Below are 21,954 nucleotides of genomic sequence, written 5' to 3'. Positions count from 1 at the left end.
TCAACTTTCCAAATTACAAACTGAGGAAACAAATCTACTGAGCCCTTCAGGGACGAGCTCTTTTCCAAGTTCTACAACCACTGCCATCCTTGATCCCAAGGCTGAACCACACACGACCCGGCTCCCAAGGGTCACACCCGAACAGTCTGCCTCCCCGCTCGCCTTTAAAGAAGCCGCGCGCGGTCTAGCTGCCCTGGAGTTCAACTTCCGGCCACAAAATGAGAGGATGTTTTTCCCCTGGCCACGCCCTCCACGCCCCGCCTTCCTAGTGCGAGCCCGCGAGCGCGCGCGCGAGGCGGGGCCGCGTGGGAGGCCGCGGCAAGGTACACCCTCACCCCGCGGCGCGCGGGCACGCGCAGGCCTTTTCAGGGCGGGCAAACAGCGCGGCGCGCGCGTTCGCGCGCTCCCGGTGCCCTCCCCCGTGACGTGCTTGGCCGAGGCCGCGCAAGGGCGCTGTAGCTGCCAGTGCCGCTGTCATGGCGTCCGTGGCGCTGTCTGAGGAGAACCCACCGCGGTTTCTTTAGAGCAAGGGGCGGGCAGCTGGGTATGGAGAGCGGCCCCGAAAGCCTGCAGCCGGTAGAACATGGGGTGGCCACCGGGCCAGTGCCAGAGACAGGTTCTCCACAGGAAGGGCGACAGGACACCAGGCTTTCCGCTGGGGATGGTCCTGGAGTATGGGCGGCGGAGAGCAGCGGCGGGAATGGGCAGGGGGCGGTGGCCGCCGGGAGGAGCCTCTCGGACTCGGTTTCTCCCTCCGGCTCTCCTCCGGTCCTTGTACCCTGCAGCTCCCTCCCGAGCGTGGACTTGAAGGAGAGCGATTTGGAGAGTCCTGCTGCTCAGAAGGCGCCTCTGAGAGGGCAGCACAAGGTGACCGCCTCCCCAGAGATTGCCGAGGCCGGAGCCGGCCATGGGTTGGGTCCGGCCGGAGACGCGGGCGCCCGCCGGGATCCCGCAGGCACCTGCGGGGCAGGGTCGACGGCCGCGGGCTTCGAGGAGCCCAGCAGCGGCGGCGGCCTCAGCAGCAGTTGCAGCGACCCGAGTCCTCCTGGGGAATCGCCGAGCCTGGACTCCCTGGAATCGTTCTCTAACCTGCATTCTTTCCCCAGTAGCTCCGAGTTTAATAGTGAGGAAGGAGCTGAGAACAGGGTCCCCGAGGAGGAGGAGGGCGCGGCGGTGTTGCCGGGGGCTGTGCCTCTGTGCCGGGAGGAGGAGGAGGAGGAGGAGGGGGGGGAGGCGGCTCAGGTGCTGGCGGCCTCCAAGGAACGCTTCCCGGGACAGTCTGTCTATCACATCAAGTGGATCCAGTGGAAGGAGGAGAACACACCCATCATCACCCAGAATGAGAATGGCCCCTGCCCTTTGCTGGCCATCCTCAATGTTTTGCTTCTGGCCTGGAAGGTACATTCCGTAGCTTTCTATTTCCTGCAGCTTTTGGGGAGGGGGGAAAAACGGGGTAAGGGAGCTGCTGCATGTCAGCTGATGGCTTCTTCCTTTCTTTCCTCATTCACTAGTCAGTCCCCTTTTCTTCTTACATGAAACTCATTTCGAGACGCTCTCGGTGAAAGAATATTCTCATATGTATGTCAGAAAGAATTGTACTTGCGGGCAACCTCGGGTCTCTTGTAGTGTTTAACAGTTAGAGCTCAGCATTCAGCGGTCGCTGATATACTTAGAAACTACCAGGACTTAGCGCATCCTAAACCCTTTGACCGTTTTAAAACTGTATTTTCCTGTTATTGCTTCTTACTGATTTTATCACGTGCAAAAAGAGCGAAGAATTGGGGGAAATCACCTTCAGAAATTACCACCAATCCATGATATTAGAACAAGTTTTGATGGTTACGTTTAGCCTGTTTTCCAACTCATGCTTGCTCCATTTGGGGTGGATACTTGAGGAAATGGTGATAGAGAAGATGTAACCCCTTAGACAAATTCCATTTAAGGAAAAGCCATGGTCTGAGACCTAATTACCATAACTTCTTGGTTTTCAAAGATTCTTTTTATTTTATGCCTGATTTTTACTTGCCTCATTTCTTTGACTACATAGTTTGGCATTATTTCCAATAACTACACATCAGAATGTGTTAAGGGAGCTACAATTATAACAGCTAAAATAAAAGATATGTTCAAGTTAAAGGAGCGAAAGAAGGAAGGGCTCTTCAAACGTTAAGTATATTGAGGACTCGAGAGTGAGTTACCTATTAATGTGTTTTATTTAAGCTTGCAGTTTTAGAGTGCTAAGAAGGCGCATTTTAGAACACATATTTTACTTTCAAATTGAGACTTTATGGGTAAAATGTTCCCTAAAAAAACCCAAACACCTGAATTATCGTGACCACTCGGAAAGGAAATGAAGTAAAGGGAATAGCATTTATTAAGTACCCTCATCTTTCTGTGTAGCAAGGGCTGATGCAAAAGAAATGAGATTTGAGATCTTACCTGTATCTAGTACATAATGGCACTAAAATATTTTGAGTAAGCCTGTCTGCTCTTGAAGAGCTGTCAGGCTATTTGGAGTTGCAGCATTGACTTGACTTGAAATTATTAAAGAACAATGCAAGATGATACACTATAAATACTAGGTTATAGCTAGTACATTGGAATGCATTAACTATCCCAAAAGGAGAAATTTTTCTTTCATCTGCTGTAGTCCCAGAGAGCTTCATGGCATTTTTTTATCTCTTGAAGGAAGGTCTTTAGGAAAAGTAAGATTTAAAAAACAGGGAATGGAATTCTTGGGAGAGGGAAGGTTATAAACAAATGGGATAAAAATAGAATGGGTAGTGGTGTGTGTGTGTGTTGGATGACAGGAGTGGTAAGTTCATATTGCAGAATAATAGAGAATAAGATTGAAAAGGTAAAGAACAACCACTTGATGAAGGCTGCTGAATGTCAGACTAGGGAGTTGAACTTCATCTTATGAGCCAAAGTCCCCAGTCTTTTTATAGAAAGGAGTAACAGTTTCATTCAGGCTTTTCTCACCTCCTAGTTTCTGTATAGTATTGCAGGAGTTCAAAAGAAAGAGCAAGTACTATGGTTTCAAACATTTGGGGATAGATGAGCATTGAACTGGTCTTTGAAATATAGGGCTTCAAGTGAATGATCATATGTTTGGGTTCCCATTATGTGTGAGGTACTAGAAATACAAAGATGAGTAAGATGCAAGTGTGCCTCATGTAGCTCGGTATTAATAGGGAAGCAGACATAAACAGTAATCACAATGCAATGTAGAAGTTCTGAAAATGCTATGGAATTACAGAAAAAAGTGTAATTGTGAATGGAATGTGTTAGGGGAAAACTTCATAGGAGAGGTAATCTTTGATCTGGGTCTGAATGAGAGAAGTTCCTTACATGCAGAGGGGATAGTGTATTCAAAGATGCTGAAGCAAAAAAAGGTTTGTTCTATTTGGGGACTCCAACCTTGGTCTAGTGCAGTGGAGGAGGAGAAGGAAATGGCAGTAGCAGAAAGTAAAATTGATAGGTTGGGTTAGACCATGAATGAGAAGGCATGCTACTGAATTTGGTATTATTTTATAAATCATCAGTTCTTAGACTTATTTCTGCCTACAGACTATTGATGAATACAAAAATTACTCAGTAATTATCAATGATTGATAGGGAGATGGATAAAGAGAAACAAGGTTGAATAGAACAGTGTTCTCAAAGTGAGCCATAGGTTCTACAGGTCAAAACTGTTTTCATAATAGTACTAAGCTGTTTTTTGCCTTTCTTACTTTTATTCTCTCACAAGTGTCAGTTTTTGAGGCTGCATGATGTGTGATGACATCATTGCTTTGACAGTTAATGGAATGTGTTGAAAATTTTTCTCAATGCTTATTTCCAGTATTGTAAGTATTGATAGATAATAACCTACTTAAACAAGAACTCTTTGCGATCCTCAGTAATTTTTAGGACTGAGGAGGGTCTTGAAACCACAAAGTTTGAGAAATGCTATAGTAGAGAAAAATGATAAATAGGATATGAAGGTAGTTGTCGGATTTCAGAGGACCCATCACTGGGCACATTTCTATATAGTTGATAATAGGGTGCTATTATAAATTACTGGATACAGGAATGACATAATGAAAGTGGATTTGTGGGTTTCTTGTGTTTTTTTTTTTTTTGAGATTTAACTAGAAGTGAGATTGTAGTGAATGTAGCAGGAAAAATTGATGAGGATAGCTCTTTTGCATGGGGAATTCTTTGCCCCTTCTCTTTGGAGAGGATAATGTCAGAGCCTAAGTGGTGAATTGATATCTAAGCAGATATAGGAAATGAAGGATGTGACACTTTTTCTAATCTGGGTAGTAGAGACTGGTTTGGTCATTCAAAAAGATAGGGAAGGTGTTTTAGATGGGAAACAATGTCAAAGTTTGATTGCATCAGGTTGGAAATGTCTGTTATTAGGACATAAAAATAAAAATGTTCATTATGCCTCTAGAAGCATGAAATGGCCCTCAGGAAAGAGGTCAAAATTACGAGAAAAATTAAACTGGGGAGTTACTGCATAGGTAGAAGTATGATATCTATAAGAATAAATGAATTCTCCGTAGAGAGTGGTGAATGATAGTTCTCAACTTTTTTCCATCCTAATATTTTTGAGGAACTACAAATTGCCAGCATAAACATCCTATCTATTTCTCTCTATTTTCCCACTCCTTCTTCTATCCAGTTCTCTGGTAGAAATAGAGAAAATGGAGGACTAAAGATTAAAGTTGGTGGGAAGAAGGGAATGCTGAGTGGTAAGAATGAGAATGCAAAAGAAACCAGTATAGGCACAATTTGAGATGTAAATGAAAACTAGAAATAGGACAATGTCATGATAGTAGTCTGGGATAGAGACTCTACTTTAAAAAAAAAAAAAAAAAAGGTCAGTTATCATTGTCAAATGCAACAGCATCAAGGAACTGGTGGAGTAGGAAAGATTTTGCCAAAAAAGAACAGGTATAACAGAACAACGTTGCTGAAAAGTTAGGATAAGCTTGGAATCTTCAAAGTTGGTGGTAAAATCCTCTTTAGAGCAAGTGAACAACAATCTTTTTTTTTCTGAAATCATCGAAGGAATGGGACAAGGAAGTTACAGGATCATGTTAAGGTAGACAGTTGAAAAATTGAGGCCTCATTTTCTGTTTTAGCAGAATAACAATTGATCTCATCAGTAATAATGAATTTGCCAGTAATTAAGGAGAGAGGTTGAATTTTGTGAGAAAAATTACATTGTGTTTTAAAGTAGTTCTAATCTCACTGGAGATTATGCCTAGGAATTTGAGGAATAAGTAGAAAATAGTAAGTGGTAATGGATAAATTGGGGTATTCTTCAAAAACTTCCAATATATCATTTTGCTTTGTTTTTGTTTTTTCCCAGGTAGTTCTCTTATACCTGGAAATAGAAGCAGGAAGTATGGCTGGTTAGGATTATCAAGTTATCAAGGATTGGGCTTTTTTTTTTTTTTCGTCATATGCTAGGCATATAGAAATTCCTGGGCCAGGGATCAAACCCTTGCCACAGCTGTAACCAGAGCTACGTAAGTGACAATGCTGGATTGTTAACCCACTGAGCCATGAGGGAACTCCAAGGATTGAGCATTTTAAGGGTTGATCCATGGAGTCAGTGGGATTAGAGTTGAATGTGAAAGGTGGTCATCTCTTTTGGGGGAGGATGAACTAATGAGAAAAATCAATTAAACTGAATATATTAGGAGGATTTGATTGATTCAGAGGAAGTAAAAGGTCATGGTTCTGGGTGAGAGATGACAGTTAAACATTAAACAGAGTAAGTACTGAATTGAAAATGTTGGAGTTTTAATTCAGAGTGTTGGTTTAGGACTGATGGGAAGTAGGTGATCATTAATCTTCTGTAAAACAGTTCAGCCCTGATATCCAACAAACCAAGAAAGAAGGAAATCTGTTCATTAAATTTAATTCAGGCTCAAACTTATAATTATCTTTAACTGACACCAGATAAATTTACCCAAATTTATATCTTGGAATAGATTTTCATTTTGTTTATTTTAGACTGTTTTTTATGGGTTTTTTTTAATCTTTGACTTAATCTATCAAAAACAGTGCCATTTATGGGTGTATATGAGGGCTGTGACCCAATTAATCAGTTGTATTTATAAAACTCAACAAGTCATAACATACATAAACTATAAAATTAAACCTCTTTTTTTTTTTTTTTGGCCATGCCTATAGCATACAGAAGTTCCCAGGCCATGGATTGAACCAACACTACCCCTGTAACCAGAGCCACAGCAGTGACAGTGCTGGATCCTTAACCCACTGAGCCAGGTGGGAGCTCCAGTACTCAATTATTTTTATGTTCAGATACTGTGCTAAGTATTTTTCATGTATTATATATGCACTTTCTTTTTTAATTTTCTCAACTACATCATGAAATCCTTTTGTAGATATTGTTCATATTTTACACATATAGAAAATTGAGGTGCATAAAGTTTAAGTAACTTATCCAAAGTAAGATTATTACTCACTTTAGAATCTGAACGCTTATTTGGGAAATTTGATTAGAAATTTAAATTCAAGTTAACAGTAAGCCTGGTGGACAATAGGTCTGGGACAACGCAGGGTAGAAGAAGAGCTAGTGATAAAGTCAGAGAAGGAGAAATAAACTTCGTGATTCCTTAGAACAAATCCTGGATAGTTCTGTTTTTAGCCTATTATGCTTTATCCCATGTCTTCCAAATTATCTGACACTTCCAATTTCAGAGCCTTTCTTGAGTTCTGTGGCAAATGAGCTTGCCTTTACCCTCAGTTTATTAAATATATTCTTTGATATTTTCTTTCTTTTCTTTTTTAATATTTTCAATAATTGGTAACTTTTACCTCTCCTGCTACTACTCTACTTCAGGTCACTTTGATCTCTCATCTGAATTACTTCAGTAGCCTTCTTGGTGGTCTCTTATGTTACCCTGTTCTCATCTATCTTTCAAGCAATTAATCTAAAAGTTTCACTCTCATTTTGGCTTTGGGTAGATTTTTCAGCAAGGCAAGCTTGCTGAGCTGCCTAAATATAAGCTCAGTGAAATATGAACTAAAGATATCTACTTTTACTCACAAATCTTTTATTGGGGAAATTTCATTGGAACAACATTCTTTATTCTAAAACCCTGTGAATTGCATATAAAATAGGACATTCTTTAGTTCCCTGGTGGCCTACTGCGTTGAGTATCTGGCATTGTCACTGCTGTGGCACAGGTTTGATCCCTGGCCTAGGAACTTGTGCATACCATAGGTATGGCCACAAAAAAAAAAAAAAAAGTCATTCTTGAAAATCTAATACATATGAATATATCTGCAGTTTCTACTGTTTTAAAATACTTTTAAATAGGATTCAGTATTACTCTGAGAATGGGGTCTAAGTTACGATGATGGTGAAAGTGTTTGAAATGGGCCTAAGTTCCTAAGCTGAAGGTTGTCTCTTATTAAATATTCCTGATTTGAAATACTGATAGAAGTTCCCCTCGTGGCTCAGCAGAAACGAATCTGACTAGGAACCATGAGGTTGCGGGTTCGATCCCTGGCCTCACTCAGTGGGTTAAGGATCCAGAGTTGCTGTAACCTGTGGTGTATGTCACAGACACAGCTCGGATCTGGCGTTGCTGTGGCTGTGGCGTAGGCCCGCAGCTGCAGCTCTGATTAGACCCCTAGCCTGGGAACCTCCGTATGCCATGAGTGCAGTCCTGAAAAGCAAGCAAGCAAGCAAGCAAGAAAGAAAGAAAGAAAGAAAAAAAGAAAGAAGGGAGGGAGGGAGGGGGGGAGGAAAGAAAGAGAAAGAAAGAAAGAAAGAAAAAGAAAAGGAAGGAAGGAAGGAAGGAAGAAAGAAAAGAAAGAAAAGAAAGAAAAGAAAGAAAGGAAAGAAAGAAAGAAAGAAGGAAGGAAGGAAGGAAGGAAGGAAGGAAGGAAGAAAGAAAGAAAGAAAGAAAGAAAGAAAGAAAGAAAGAAAGAAAGAAAAAGGCAGGCAGGCAGACAGACTGATAGCAAGTAGAAAGTTAGATTTACCAAAAGTCTGAATTTTAGTATAATTAAGTATAGTAATTCTTCTCCCCGCCTCTGTACCTCTGTGCTGTGGCAGGTGAAAGTTCCTAGGCTAGGGATTGAACCACAGCAGGGACCCAAGCTGCTACATCACAAGGGAGCTCCCAGTAATTATTCTTAATAATAAATGAATACTACCTTTAAGAAATTAGAATATAAAGCATAATGTATAATAGCTTATAATACATGTTTATTTGCTGGAGCCAGAATTAAAGGCATGTTGAAAGGATCAGGTTTTTTAGTCCTTATTTTAAAAACAACTACAATTCTTCTCTTTGATTCCCATTAATAATACTTCCAATACAATTTCTTTACAATTTCAACTAAAAAATCATGAATACTATATGATTTACTACATATTCAGTGAATATGTGAATTTAGTGAATCAATGAAACTTGAACTGAGAAAAAATTGTATTAGTGATCCATTTTACCGTAAGTAATGCAGAAATAGACTGCAACACAGTCTATTCATGGACAAATTAAAAATATTTGTCTCCTAAATTCTTTTTTTTTCTGGCTTTTTGTCTTTTCAAGGCCGCACCCACAGCATATGGAGGTTCCCAGGCTAGGGGTCCAGTCAGAGCTATAGCCACAGCCACAGCAACATGGGATCCCAGCCACGTCTGCAACCTACACCACAGCTCACAGCAACACTGGATCCTTAACCCACTGAGTGAGGCCAGGGATCAAACCTGCAACCTCATGGTTCCTAGTCAGATTCATTTCCACTGAGCCATGACAGGAACTCCTGTCTCCTGAGTTCTAATTCGACTTTGAATTTGAATGTTTAAACTTCACAGTTATAAAGCAGATATCATTTTCTTCTACAAACTAATCTTCCCTTACAAATTTCTTATTTTTATTAAGTATATGGATCTTAAGTTTTAGGGTCTCCTGAGCCATAGAGTCAGCTTCAGTTAATCTTTTTTTTTTTTTTTTTTTGGTCTTTTCTAGGGCCACACCCGAGGCATATGGAGGTTCCCAGGCTAGGGGTCTAATTGTAGCCACTGGCCTACACCAGAGCCACAGCAAAGTGGGATCTGAGCCACGTCTGCAACCTACACTACAGCTCACAGCAATGCTGGATCATTAACCCGCTGAACAAAGCCAAGGATCGAACCCACAACCTCATGGTTCCTAGTCGAATTTGTTGACCACTGAGCCACGATGGGAACTCCTGCTTCAGTTATTCTTTTCCCAACATCCTTCACTTTTCATTGGTCACAAAGTTCTGTCATTTCTTCATATAAAATATATTTCAGATGAACTATGTAAGATTTCACTGAAAGTATTGCTGTTTTTGAAAGTCAGTGAACACTAGTACAATGGAAGTGATAATTGGCTTTGGAGTCAGCCCTCAATTCACATCACAGCTCTGCTACTTTAGACAGATTAACATTTTAATGCCTTTCTTCTTTGAATGAAGGTAAGTGCTTCATAGGATTGTTGTGGATTAAGGCAACATGCAAATGGAATGGCCATTAGTAGAAATTCAATATATTTATTCTTTTCTGACTTTCCTGTCCTACAGGTCAGAGACTGGCAAATACTTATTTTTTCCCAGTTTTACTGAGATATAATTGACATACAGCACTGTATAAGTTAAAGCTGCACAGCATGATTTGACTTCAATACATCATGAAATGATTACCACAATAAATTTAGTGGACATCTGTATCTCATATAAAGACAAAATTAGAGAAATAGAAAAGATATTATTTTTCTTTGTGACCAGAACTCAGGATTTACTCTCATAACAACTTTCATTCAACAGTGTTAATATTACTAATCATGTTGTGCATTACATCCTTAGTACTTATTTATGTTATAACTGGTCATATGTATTTTTTGAATGCCTTCATCCCTCTCCCTACTCTGGTAACCACAAATCTGATCTCTTTTTCTATGAGCTTGCTTGTTTTTGAATTACAGTTGACCCTCTAACACTGTTAGTTCTATTACACCACATAATGATTAGCCGTTTCTATACATTTCATGATTTCACCATGATAACTCTAGTTTCCGTCTGTCACCCTGCAAAGATATTACATAATTATTGAATATATTTGCCACACTATGCATTTCATACCTGTGACTCATTTCTTTGCAACTGGAATTTTGTACCTCTTAATCTCCCTCAGCCATTTCTCTCCTCTTTGCCCCTTCCTGTTTAGCAACCACCTATTTGTTTCCTGTGCCCATGACTCTGTTACTCTTTTGTTATGTTTGTTCAGTTGCTTTGTTTTTTAGATTCCACATAAATGTGAAATCATGCAGAACTTCTCTCTGACTCATTTCAGTTCATACCTTCAAGATTGATCCATGTTGTCTCAAATAGCAAGATTTTATTATTTTTCATATCTGAGTAATATTCTAGTATATGTAGGCATATGCCATATCTTTATCCATTTGTCCGTTGATGGGGACTTAAGTTGTTCCCATATCTTGGCTGTTGTAAATAATGCTGCAATGACTATAGGGGTACATATATCCTTTCTAATTAGTGTTTGTTTTCTTCAGATAAATATCTAGGAGTAGAATTATTGGATTCTGCAGTAGTTCTTTTTTAAATTTTTTTGAGGAACCTCTATAATGTTTTTCATAGTAGCTGCATTGCACAAGGGTTCCCTTTTCTCTGCATCCTTGCTAATACTTGTTATTAGTTGTCTTTTTAATAATAGCCATTCTGACAGGTGTGAGGCAATATCTTGTGGGTTTGACTTGCATTTCCCTGATGACTATTGATGTTGAAAATCTTTTCATATGCTTGTCGGCCATCTGTATATCATCTTTGGGAAAATGTCTATTCTGATCCTCTGCCCATTTTTTAATCACATTGTTTGTGGGGTTTTTTTTATGTTTTATGACTTCTTTGTCTATTTTGGATATTAACTCCTTGTTTATATATCATTTGCAAATATCTTTTCCCATTCAATAGGTGGACTTTTAATTTTATTGATAATTTCCTTCACTGTGCAGCTTTTTAGTTTGATGAGTCTTAATTGTTATTTATTTCTATATTTTTGGCTTTTTAGGGCTGCACCTGTGGCATATGGAGGTTCCCAGGCTAGGGGTCTAATTGAACTGCAGCTGCCAGCCTATGCCACTGCCACAGCAACGCAGGATCCCAGCCATGTGCGCAGCCTATACCACAGCTCACAGCAACGTTGGATCCTTAACCCACTGAGCAAGGCCAAGGATTGAACCTGCAACCTCATCGTTCCTAGTTGGATTTGTTTCCACTGCACCACGATGGGAACTACTCAATTGTTTATTTTTGCTTTTGTTTCCCTTGCCTGGGGAAACATATCCAAAAAAATATTACTAAGACTGATGTCAAAGAGCTACTGCCAATGTTTTCTTCTAGAAATTTTATGGTTTCAGGTTTTAAATTTAAATCTTTAACTCATTTTGAATTTATTTGTGTGAATAATGTGAGAAAGTAGTCCAGTTTGATTTTTCGCGTGTAGCTGTCCTATTTTCCCAACATGATTTATTGAAGAGGCTGTCTTTTCTCCATTGTATATTCTTTCCTCCTTTGTTATAGATTAATTACCCATGTAAGTATGGGTTCCTTTTTGGGCTTTCTAGTCTTTTCCTTGATCTGTGTGTCTATTTTTGTGCCAGTACCATAATGTTTTGATTACTGTATCTTTGTCATATCATTTGAAATTGGGAAACATGATACTTCCAGCTTTGTTCTTTCTCAAGATGGTTTTGGCTATTTGGGGTCTTCTCTGTTTTCATACAATTTAAAAATTTTCTATTTTAGGTCTGAAAAATGCCACTGGTATTTTCATAGGGATTGCATTGAATCTGTCAGTTGCCATGAGTAATATGATGACAACAATATTAATTTCTCCAATCTATAAGCATTGTATATCTTGCCATTTGCATCATCTTCAATTCCTCTCATGATTGATCTATAGTTTTCTTTCTTTTTTTTTGCCTTTTTAAGTCCACACCCACAGTATGGGAAATTCCCAGCCTAGGGGTAGAATCAGAGCTAGAGCTGCCAGCCATGGCCACAGCAACTCAGGATCTGAGCTGCATCTGTGATCTCTACCACAGTTCAAGGCAACACCAGATCCCTGGCCCACAGAGCAAGGCAAGGGATTGAACCTGTATCCTCATGGATACTAGTTGGATTCCTTTCTGCTCTGCCACAACAGGAACTCCCTGTTGCATAGTTTTCTGTATACAGTTTTTTTTTTTTTTTTCCCCTCCTTAGATTTATTCCTAGGTATTTTTATTCTTTTTGAGGCAACTGTAAAGAGGATTGTTTTCTTAATTTCTCTTTCTGATAATTTGTTCTTAGTGTATAGAAATGCAACAGATTTCTGTATAATACTTTTGCGTCCTACAATTTTACTGAATTCATTCATGAGTTCTGGTAGTTTTTTTGGTGATGTCTTTAGGATTTTCTGTGTGTAGCATGTCCTCTGCAAATATGACAGTTTTACTTCTTCCTTTCCAATTTGGATTCCTTTTATTCCTTTTTTCTTATTTGGTTGCTGTAGCTAGAACTTCAAATGCTATGTTGAATAAAAGTGGTGAGAATAGGCATCCTAGTCTGGTTCCAGATCTAAGAGGAAATGATGAAATGCTCTTCGCCATTGAATATGTTAGCTGTGGGCTTGTCATAATGCTCTTTATTATGTTGAAGTTTTTTCCCACTATAACCACTTTGTTGGAGAGTTTTATCATAAGCGGATGTTGAATTTTGTCACATGTTTCTTCTGCAACTGTTGAGATGATCATATGATTTTTATTCATTACTTTGTTAATGTGATGTATCACATTGATTGATTCGTATCCTTGCATACCTGGGATAAATTCCACTTGATCATGATTCGTGAGCCTTTTCTTTCTTTTTGATTGTTGGGGAAGGGGGCGAAGGAGAAAAAAAATACCTTTATTGCTTTGCCAGACAAAGGAGGGCACAGCCAGCTAATGCCCTGGAAACTGTGCCCTCCTTTGGAAGAGAATAGGAAGTGGTTTTATAGTTTGGGGATGGAAAATAGAACCATAGATAAGGATCAGGGTAGTACAAGCTTGCATTCTTCTTCAAGGCTAGTGATTTGTCACCCCAGAACTGGTTCTGGTGGTCCTTCTTTCTGGAGTGAGGAATGCTTGTGAAGTAGTTTTGGGGGGTTTAGTTCTATCCCAATTTCCATATTCCTCTGTTGAGAAGCTGGTCCCAGGACTTACTGAAGTTGAGGTTCTTTATGTCTCAGTACAGAAGGAACTCAGGGAGAGGCAAAGTGATAGGCGGTAAGTAGATTTATTAAGAGATAGACAAAGTGTGGGCTGTCTTAAAAGGTGAGAGAGCAACCCTGGAAGAAACACACTCCATGGACAGAATGTGGGCCATCTCAGAAGTCAAGAGCCCCTTTTTAATGTGTTGTTGGATTCAGTTTGCTAATATTTTGTTGGATTTTTCTATCTATGTACATCAGTGATATTGGCCTGTAATTTTCTTTTTTTGTGATATCTTTGTCTCATTTTGTTATCAGGGTGATGCTGGCCTCATAGAATGAGTTCAGAAATGTTCCTTCCTGTGCAATTTTTGGAATAGTTTGAAAAGGATAGGTATTCTCTTAAATGTTTAGTAGAATTCACCTGTGAAACTGTCTGGTCTTGTTTGTTGGGAGGGTTTTGTTTTGTTTTGTTTGTATTTTCTAGGGCTGCAGCTGAGGCATGTGGAGGTTCCCAGGCTAGGGGCCTAATTGGAGCTATTGCCGCCGGCCTATGCCAGAGCCACAACAACGCAGGATCCGAGCCACGTCTGTGGCCTACACCACAGCTCACTGCAACGCTGGATCCTCAACCCACTGAGCAAGGCCTGGGATGGAACCTCAACCTCATGGTTCCTAGTCAGATTCATTGACCCCTGAGCCATGACGGGAACTCCGGAGTTTTTTTTTGTTTTGTTTTGTTTGTTTTTTTTTGTAATTACTTGTTCCGTTTAATTACTGGTAATTGTTCTCTTAATTTCTTTTTCTTGCTAGTTCAGTCTTGGAAGATTGTACATTTCTAGAAATTTGTTCATTTCTTCTAGGTTGTCTATTGTATTGGAATGTAATTGTTGGTAATAGTCTCTTATGAGCTTTTGTTATTTCCATGGTGTTGATTGTAACTTCTTTTTCATTCTGGTTTTATTGATTTGGGCCCCCCTCCTTTTTTCTTGATGAGTCTAGCTAAAGGTTTGTCAATTTTGTTTATCTTCTCAAAAAACCAACTCTTGGTTTCATTGATTTTTTTTTCCAGGCTCTATTTCATTTATTTGTTATAAATGCCCAATTTTTTAATCTCCTTAAATGTATCTTTCCAACTTTAAAGAGGTATTAAAAGAGTTCCCATCGTGGCTCAGGGGAAACAAATCCAACTAGGAACCAAAAGGTTGCAGGTATGGCCCTAAAAAAGCAAAATAAATAAATAAATAGGTGTTAGAATTCAAACTGAGTATTTCTTGAGTAGTTGTTAATTGGTATTCTTTTTTTTAATTTTCTAAATTAAAAAAAAAATTTTGTTGTTATTTCCCCAATACAGTTTTTTTTTACGTACAGCATGGTGATCCAGTTACACATACATGTATACATTCTTTTTTCTCACATTATCAGGCTCTATCATAAGTGACTAGACATAGTTCTGAGTGCTACACAGCAGGATCCCATTGCTAATCCATTCCAAAAGCAATAGTTTGCATAATTGGTATTCTAACTTAACATTTAACAGTGCTCTTTGGCTGGTCATTTCCATACTTGCCATCAGCTATGCAAACTGCTTCTTATTTCTTAGTTATTACTGTGTCCCCTGCATTTCTTTCCCTGTTCAGAATATCAAAATCATAGGTATCAAAATCTTGGCATATCACTTTTGGAATATTTTGCATTCCTGTTAAGGATATTACTGATATTTTAAGCAAAACCTTTTTGTTGTTTTTATTTATTTTTGTTGTCTTTGCTTTTATTTTTGGCCTCACTTGAGTGTATTCTCAAATACACTTTGCTCTTCGAATGACTAAAAATTATAGAATAATTGGGCTGAATTAATGATTTTTTATCCTGTAGTTGAATATTTGAAGTTGTAGTAGCTATTTCCTTTTGTTAATTTAAATATTTAATACTAGATATTTTATTTAAATAGAAACCTAGTTAATATAATAAAATATTACTTATTTATGATAGGACATAATTGTTTCCCTAGGTAATAAAAGCTTCATTTTATTTGGACTCCTTTAATTTAGAACTGTGTTAATATGTAGTGAGAGGCTTTGCTCAAGTTTTAGGAAGAATATTTAAACTACTTAAGAGAGTGCCTTCCAGGAGTTCCCGTCATGGCTCAGTGGTTACCGAACCCGAATAGTGTCCATGAGGACTCTGGTTTGATCCCTGGCCTCGCTCAGTGGGTTAGGGATCTGGCGTTGCCATGAGCTGTGGTGCAGGTCACAGTTGTGGTACAGATCCTATGTTGCTGTGGCTGTGGTATAGGCTGGCAGCTACAGCTCCAATTCGACCCCTAGCCTGAGAACCTCCATTTTGCTGCGGGTGCGGCCCTAAACCACAAAAGACAAAAAAAAAAAAAATAGAGAAAAGAGAGTACTTTCCAGGTGTCCTTGATTACATTAAAGTATTCATTTACTTGTAAACAATATGTTATAGATTATTACTAAAAGAGGACCACCTGAGAACTTAGGGCATACTTAATTTGTTTTCCTTCGTAAGATTTAAAATTTAGAGATTTAGACGGAATGCCACAATTGTTAATTCTGTATCCTTAGCTGGCTTTCCCATAACCTGTTTTCTCTTTAATAGACTCTAAAGAGACAAAGGAATGGTAATCTTAGAATCATTAACAAAATCTTTGACATTTGCTTTTGTGGGGATGGTGGTAGAGAAAAGCAAAAAGAGAAGCAAGCTCTCAAGAAGATCATTTTGTGGTTAAAAAATTTTTAAATCTTGGAGTTCCTGCTGTGGCACAGTGGGATTGACAGTGTCAGAGCAGGGATGCAGATTCGATCCTATGCCCAATGCAGTGGTTTAAGGATCCAGTGTTCCTGCAGCTGTGGCAGTTCCACAACTCTGCAACTCTGGTTCAGATTCAATCCCTGGCCCAGGAACTCCATATGCTGCTTATGGATAAAAAAAAAAAAAAATTTAAGATCTGTTGGTGGCTCCAGAGTATTAGTGGAAAGCAGGCATTCTTCACTATTACACTGTTTTGAACAGCTAAGTTCAAATAATAAATAATTATTTTAGAGAATATCCAGAATATTTTGTTGGCTAAGTTTCAGAAAATGAATATAATACAGAGTATGCTTATGAATAAGTTAAAATGGGTATTGGTTGTCCCACTTCTTTTTTTTTTTTTGGTCTTTTTTTTCATTTCTTGGCCCACTCCCTTGGCATATGGAGGTTCCCAGGCTAGGGGTCTAATCAGAGCTGCAGCTGCCAGCCTACGCCAGAGCCACAGCAATGCAGGCTCCAAGCCTAGTCTGCAGCCTACACCACAGCTCACGGCAATGCCAGATCCTTAACCCACTAGGCAAGGCCAGGGATCTAACATGCAACTTCATGGATCCTAGTCTGATTCATTAAGCACTGAGCCACGACGGGAACTCCTGTTGTCCTACTTCTAAAACCTGTATAAAATTGTCATTTCCTACTTCAACTATTTGAAGCAAGACATGGTAGGTAGTTGCTATTTGAAAATTTCAAGATTAAACCATTAAATCATCTATTTGTAGAAATCTAGGATTGTAAAATATATTTCCCAAATACATTTATTTGTTAGTGCCTTGGTTTCTTATTTTGACAATTTTATAGGATTACTCATTGACCAAAAGAGAATAAGCTATTTGTTTATGGAACTTTCTGGTGAATATATTTCTGCAGTGAATCTCTCTGGAATAAAAGAATATATAAGTCTTGGAGTTCCCATTGTGGCGCAGCAGAAACGAATCCGACTAGGAACCATGAGGTTGCGGGTTTGCTCAGTGGGTTAAGGATCCGGCGTTGCCCTGAGCTGTGGCGTAGATCGCAGATGCAGCTTGGATCCAGCGTTGCTGTGCCTCTGGGGTAGGCCGGCAGCAACAGCTCCGATTAGACCCCTAGCCTGGGAACCTACATATGCCTCGGGTGCGGCCCTAAAAAGACAAAAGACAAAAAAAAAAAAAAGAAAAGAAAAGAAAAGAAAAAAAAAGAATATATAGGTCTTATTTTATTTAAGAAACAGTGTTAGGTGTAAATGGGACTTGCTGATTGGTCTGACATTCAGTATGTAAATATTCTTCACAGTGTATTTAAACTACTGGTTTATATATCAGATCTTCATAAGGCACTGAAACACCTTGATAAAATATTATGTAATGGCAGTTAAAATCATTCCAAAGCAGGGATCAAGATATTTTTCCTGTGACAGACCTGATAGTAAATATTTCAGGCTTTGTGGGACATACAGTCTTTGAAGCAAAGATTCAGCTCTACTCTTATAGGCTGAAAGCAGCCAGTGACAGACAATATATAAACAAATAAGAACACCATCAAATAAAATTTTATATAGAAAAATAAGGAGTTCCCGTCATGGCTCAATGGTTAATGAATCCGACTAGGAACCATGAGGTTGTGGGTTCGATCCCTGGCCTCGCTCAGTGGGTTAAGGATCCGGTGTTGCCGTGAGCTGTGGTGTAGGTCGAAGGCTTGGCTTGGATCAGATCTGGCGTTGCTGTGGCTCTGGTGTAGGCTGGCAGCTGCAGCTCTGATTAGACCCCTAGCCTGGGAACCTCCATATGCTGCAGGTACAGCACTAGAAAAGGCAAAAAGACCAAAAAAAAAAAAAGAAAAATAAGGAGGGGACTATAATTTGTCAATGAGTTTCAATTTTTAAAATATACCGTATATGGAAGCTCTCTGTACTCAATTTTTCTGTAAACCTAAAACTGCTTAAAAAAAAACTATTACAGTTTTTTAAATGTCCTAGAAAATAAAAACAGAGTCAAGTAATGATCAAAACGTCCATGGCATCTCTTGATTTTCACTGAGTGACAAATCTACTGGATGACTGACTCGGGAGCACCAACTGTCATGTATGCTTTCAGAGGATCTCAAACTGTTCCATTTTACAAGGATCTTTTTTAGGACTTACTTTATTCATTTGTTAAAACAAACAAAAAATTGTAATGTACTGTTATTACATTTGGTAACATAAATACCCATTGCACCTTCTTCAACACTTGTTGGAGAAATTGCTGGTTTAAATGATTTCCTTGATTGAACAGAAAACAATTCCTGAAAAATAATTCTTAAAAAGAGTTTTAATTATGCTGCTCTTCTTTCATTTATATGTTAATTACTTTGAGTTTCCATCCTACAATATTTATTTTTATTCTGTGAATATACCAAGGAATATGCTTTTCAATAAGTCAGCTAAAATGTTTACAGTCATTTACTGCAATGTCCATGTAACTCATCTGACAATTTATTTGAAAAATTAATTTAGGGAGTCCCCATTGTGGCTCAGCAGGTTATGAACCCAACTAGTATTGGTGAGGATGTGGGTTTGATCCCTGGCCTCGCTCAGCAGATTAAGGACCCAGTGTCTCTGTGAGATGTAGTGTAGATCACACACCTGTCTTGGATCCCACGTTGCTGTGGCTGTGTTGTAGGCTGTCAGCTGTAGCTCCCATTCAACCCCTAACCTGGAAACGTCCATATGCCACAGGTGTGGCCCTAAAAAGAGAAAAAAGAAAAATTACTTTAGACTGTGTTGCAGCTGAATTAACTTTTTAAACTTAAATATGAGTATAATGTATGTATCTACTTTTAACCTTTTTTTTTTTTTTTTTTTGACATGTAGCACATACAGTAAAGTACATAAAACAGTAGTTCTCATTGTGTCTCAGTGGGTTAAGGAACCTGAGGGTTCTCTCAGTGAGTTAAGGATTCGGCATTGCCTTGAGCTGTGGCATAGGTCACAGACACAGCTTGGATCTGGCGTTGCCATCGCTGTGGTGTGGGCTGGCAGCTGCAGCTCCAATTCGATCCCTAGTCCAGAAATTTCTATATGCCGCAAGTGAGGCCCTGGGGGTAAAAAAAGTACTTGAAACAGATCACCAGTTTAACAAGGCAAACAGTTTAATAAGGCAAAGAGTGGAACTACCATGCAAGTCAAGATATATAGATAGAGGCATTGCCAGCAGTTCAGAAGCCTCTTATATGCCCCATTCCAACTGATTTTTATAGTATCCATTTCCTTTTCTTTTTATATGTACAGCTCTAAATAATATAGTGTAATTTTGCCTGCTTGTAAATTTTACAGGTAGATTCATATAGTATGAGTCTTTCAGTTTATAACTAATTCTTGAAACTGTGCTCATTCTAGCTACTCAACAACAAAAATGGTACACTGAAGTAATGGCATATTGAGCTGTGTTCAAGACTGCCTTCAGTGAAACTGCTCCATTAGTGACCTGTCAAAACATGTTTGATGCCTCTTCCTGCCCTTTAACGACATTTTGTATTACGCAGGACACTGTTGCAGGTGCCTAATGACAATCAGGATGTGTGGTGAAAGGCATAGCACTTGGCTTTGAAAACACATTTCTGTGAGATCTTATATTGCCCTGTAAATTTTATGGTGATAGGATTGACTCTGTTGTAGTAAAGATTAGTTATAAAGATGTTTAAATGTGAGTGTTGTATACATATAGTAGATACATATAATACACATACATACTTGTGTTTCTGGCTGAAGAAACACTTTAATTACCTAAAACATTTGATTTTATAGAAAAAAATACTTTGTTTTTCAGGTGAAACTTCCACCGATGATGGAAATCATAACTGCTGAACAGCTGATGGAATATTTAGGTTAGTGTTGAAAAATGAATGGTTTTTGTATCTCTTTCAAAATAAAAGTTTGCAAAGCTAACATATATTTAAATTTCATCTTTCTTAAGCTATTTTTAAATTATAATTTTGTCTCTTAATTAAAACATCTTATCAATATGTTACTGTTCTTTGATGTTAAAGCCTTCTTTCTTTCTAACCAGCATTAAAATTCTGTAATATAAATAAGGAAATTATTGATATCTAGAAAATAATGAAGCATATATTAATTTTTTTTTTGTCTTTTTGCTATTTCTTGGGCCGCTCCCACGGCATATGGAGGTTCCCAGGCTAGGGGTCTAATCGGAGCTGTAGCTGCCGGCCTACGCCAGAGCTACAGCAACACGGGACCCGAGCCACATCTGCAACCTACACCACAGCTCACGGCAACGCCGGATCGTTAACCCACTGAACAAGTGCAGGGACCGAACCCGCGACCTCATGGTTCCTAGTCAGATTCGTTAACCACTGCGCCATGACGGGAACTCCGCATATATTAATTTTAATAAATTGCAGAATAGGGTATAGCACAGAAAGTCTAACATTGCATATAGAAAGTGTTTAAAGATACTGAGTAGACTTGACATAAAATCTGGGAGGTGATTTAGAGAAGTGCAACCCAAAATATGATTCATGGACCTATGCCAGTCTATAAAATGTTAGTTACCGGTCTGCAGTGAGATAGTGGCTTGGACTTTGAATGTAAAAATTCTGTTTAGTAACCACACTGTTTAGTGTGTAAGCATGCTGTTTAGTTCATCTGAAATTTTTTCATAGCAAATTTTTCTTGAAGGGAGCAGTATGCTAAATTACATTCTTATGCAAGCTTCTTATTTCAAAACAGACCAGTAATACACAGTTTGCAGACCAGCTGCATTGAGTAAAACTTGTTTATAGAGGAGGTAGTTGCAGATCACACTGAGATCTTTTATAGTATAAGAATTTATATATTTTACTATTACCAAATAGGAAATCTTAATCCATATTCTTACAGTTGTTTAGTAATTAAGTTTTTATTTTTAAAAAACTTGTTAGCTGATTAGTTTTTGTCTGTACCATTTCAGGCAACTAGCTAACTGATTTTTTGTGAGATGTAGGTTTAGTGAAGTAATTGAAATTGCAGTTTTTGGAAGATCTTTTTCTTTATGTAATTAATATCATTTAATCCCATTCAGTGATTATAGAACCTCAGAGTTGAGTGTAGATTACTTTGAATACCTCAATATCTGGAAATAGAATTTCTGTTTTTATCTCTTTTACTCTGGTTTGGTGATTCTTAAACTTTGTGATTTCTAAATTATATTTCATGAAGAAGGCTGAAATACGCTTGGTGCTTTGAGGAACAGCTAGTATGGCTGCCAGACTATGCAAAGGGGAGGTATTAGAGGATGAGATTAGAGAGGTAATCATATCATGTAATAACCTAGGCTATTGTAACAACTTTGACTTTTTCTGTGAGTGATCTGGGAAACCATTAAAGGATTTTGAACAGAGAGTTGACATGATCTGACTTTGAGTTTAACAAGAATTCTCCAGCTGATATGTTGAAAATAGAACTTGGTGGTGGATAAAGAGAGAAGCTAGGAGATCAATTAGGAAGCCATTACTACTGGCAAAAGATGGTGGTGGTGGCTTCAAATAGCGTAGTAGAAGTAGAGATTATAAAATATGGTCTGATTCTGGATATAGAGCTGACAGGATTGCTGATCAGTTGAATGTGGACTGAGAGTGAAATCAAGGGTTACCCATAGTTTTTGGCTTTAACACCTGGAAGGATAGAATTAACATCAACTGAAAGAGGAAAATAATGGAAGGAACATGTTTTGAGAAGAATATCAGGATTTTTGGTTTTGCAATATTTATTGACATCCAAATGTGGATGTCAGGGAGGCAGTGGGATATCTAAATCTAGAGTTCAGAGGAGACATCTATATCAGCCCTATATAGTGAAACTGTGTATATTGGTGGAAGTATTCTATATCTGTGCTATCTAGCTTTATAACCACTAG

At 38.6% G+C, this 21,954-nt stretch overlaps 1 protein-coding gene across 2 annotated transcripts in view; it reads left to right on the top strand.

Annotated features, from left to right (window-relative positions):
• Window positions 1-414: 414 nt before the first annotated feature.
• Window positions 415-21,954, top strand: part of MINDY2 (MINDY lysine 48 deubiquitinase 2) — an 83,867-nt gene continuing 62,327 nt past the window's right edge. For both annotated transcript variants that reach the window (XM_047766250.1, XM_047766249.1), the window contains exons 1-2: window positions 415-1,398; window positions 19,870-19,927. In XM_047766250.1, the coding sequence (XP_047622206.1) occupies window positions 547-1,398; window positions 19,870-19,927 (910 nt within the window). In that variant the 5' untranslated portion in view covers window positions 415-546. The remainder of the gene's footprint in view (window positions 1,399-19,869; window positions 19,928-21,954) is intronic.

This window comes from Phacochoerus africanus, chromosome 2 (genome assembly GCF_016906955.1).
Source record: "Phacochoerus africanus isolate WHEZ1 chromosome 2, ROS_Pafr_v1, whole genome shotgun sequence".
In the NCBI taxonomy this organism is placed as follows: domain Eukaryota; kingdom Metazoa; phylum Chordata; class Mammalia; order Artiodactyla; family Suidae; genus Phacochoerus; species Phacochoerus africanus.
Note: the sequence above shows the minus strand (reverse complement) of the source record. Positions and strands in the feature narration are given on the sequence as shown.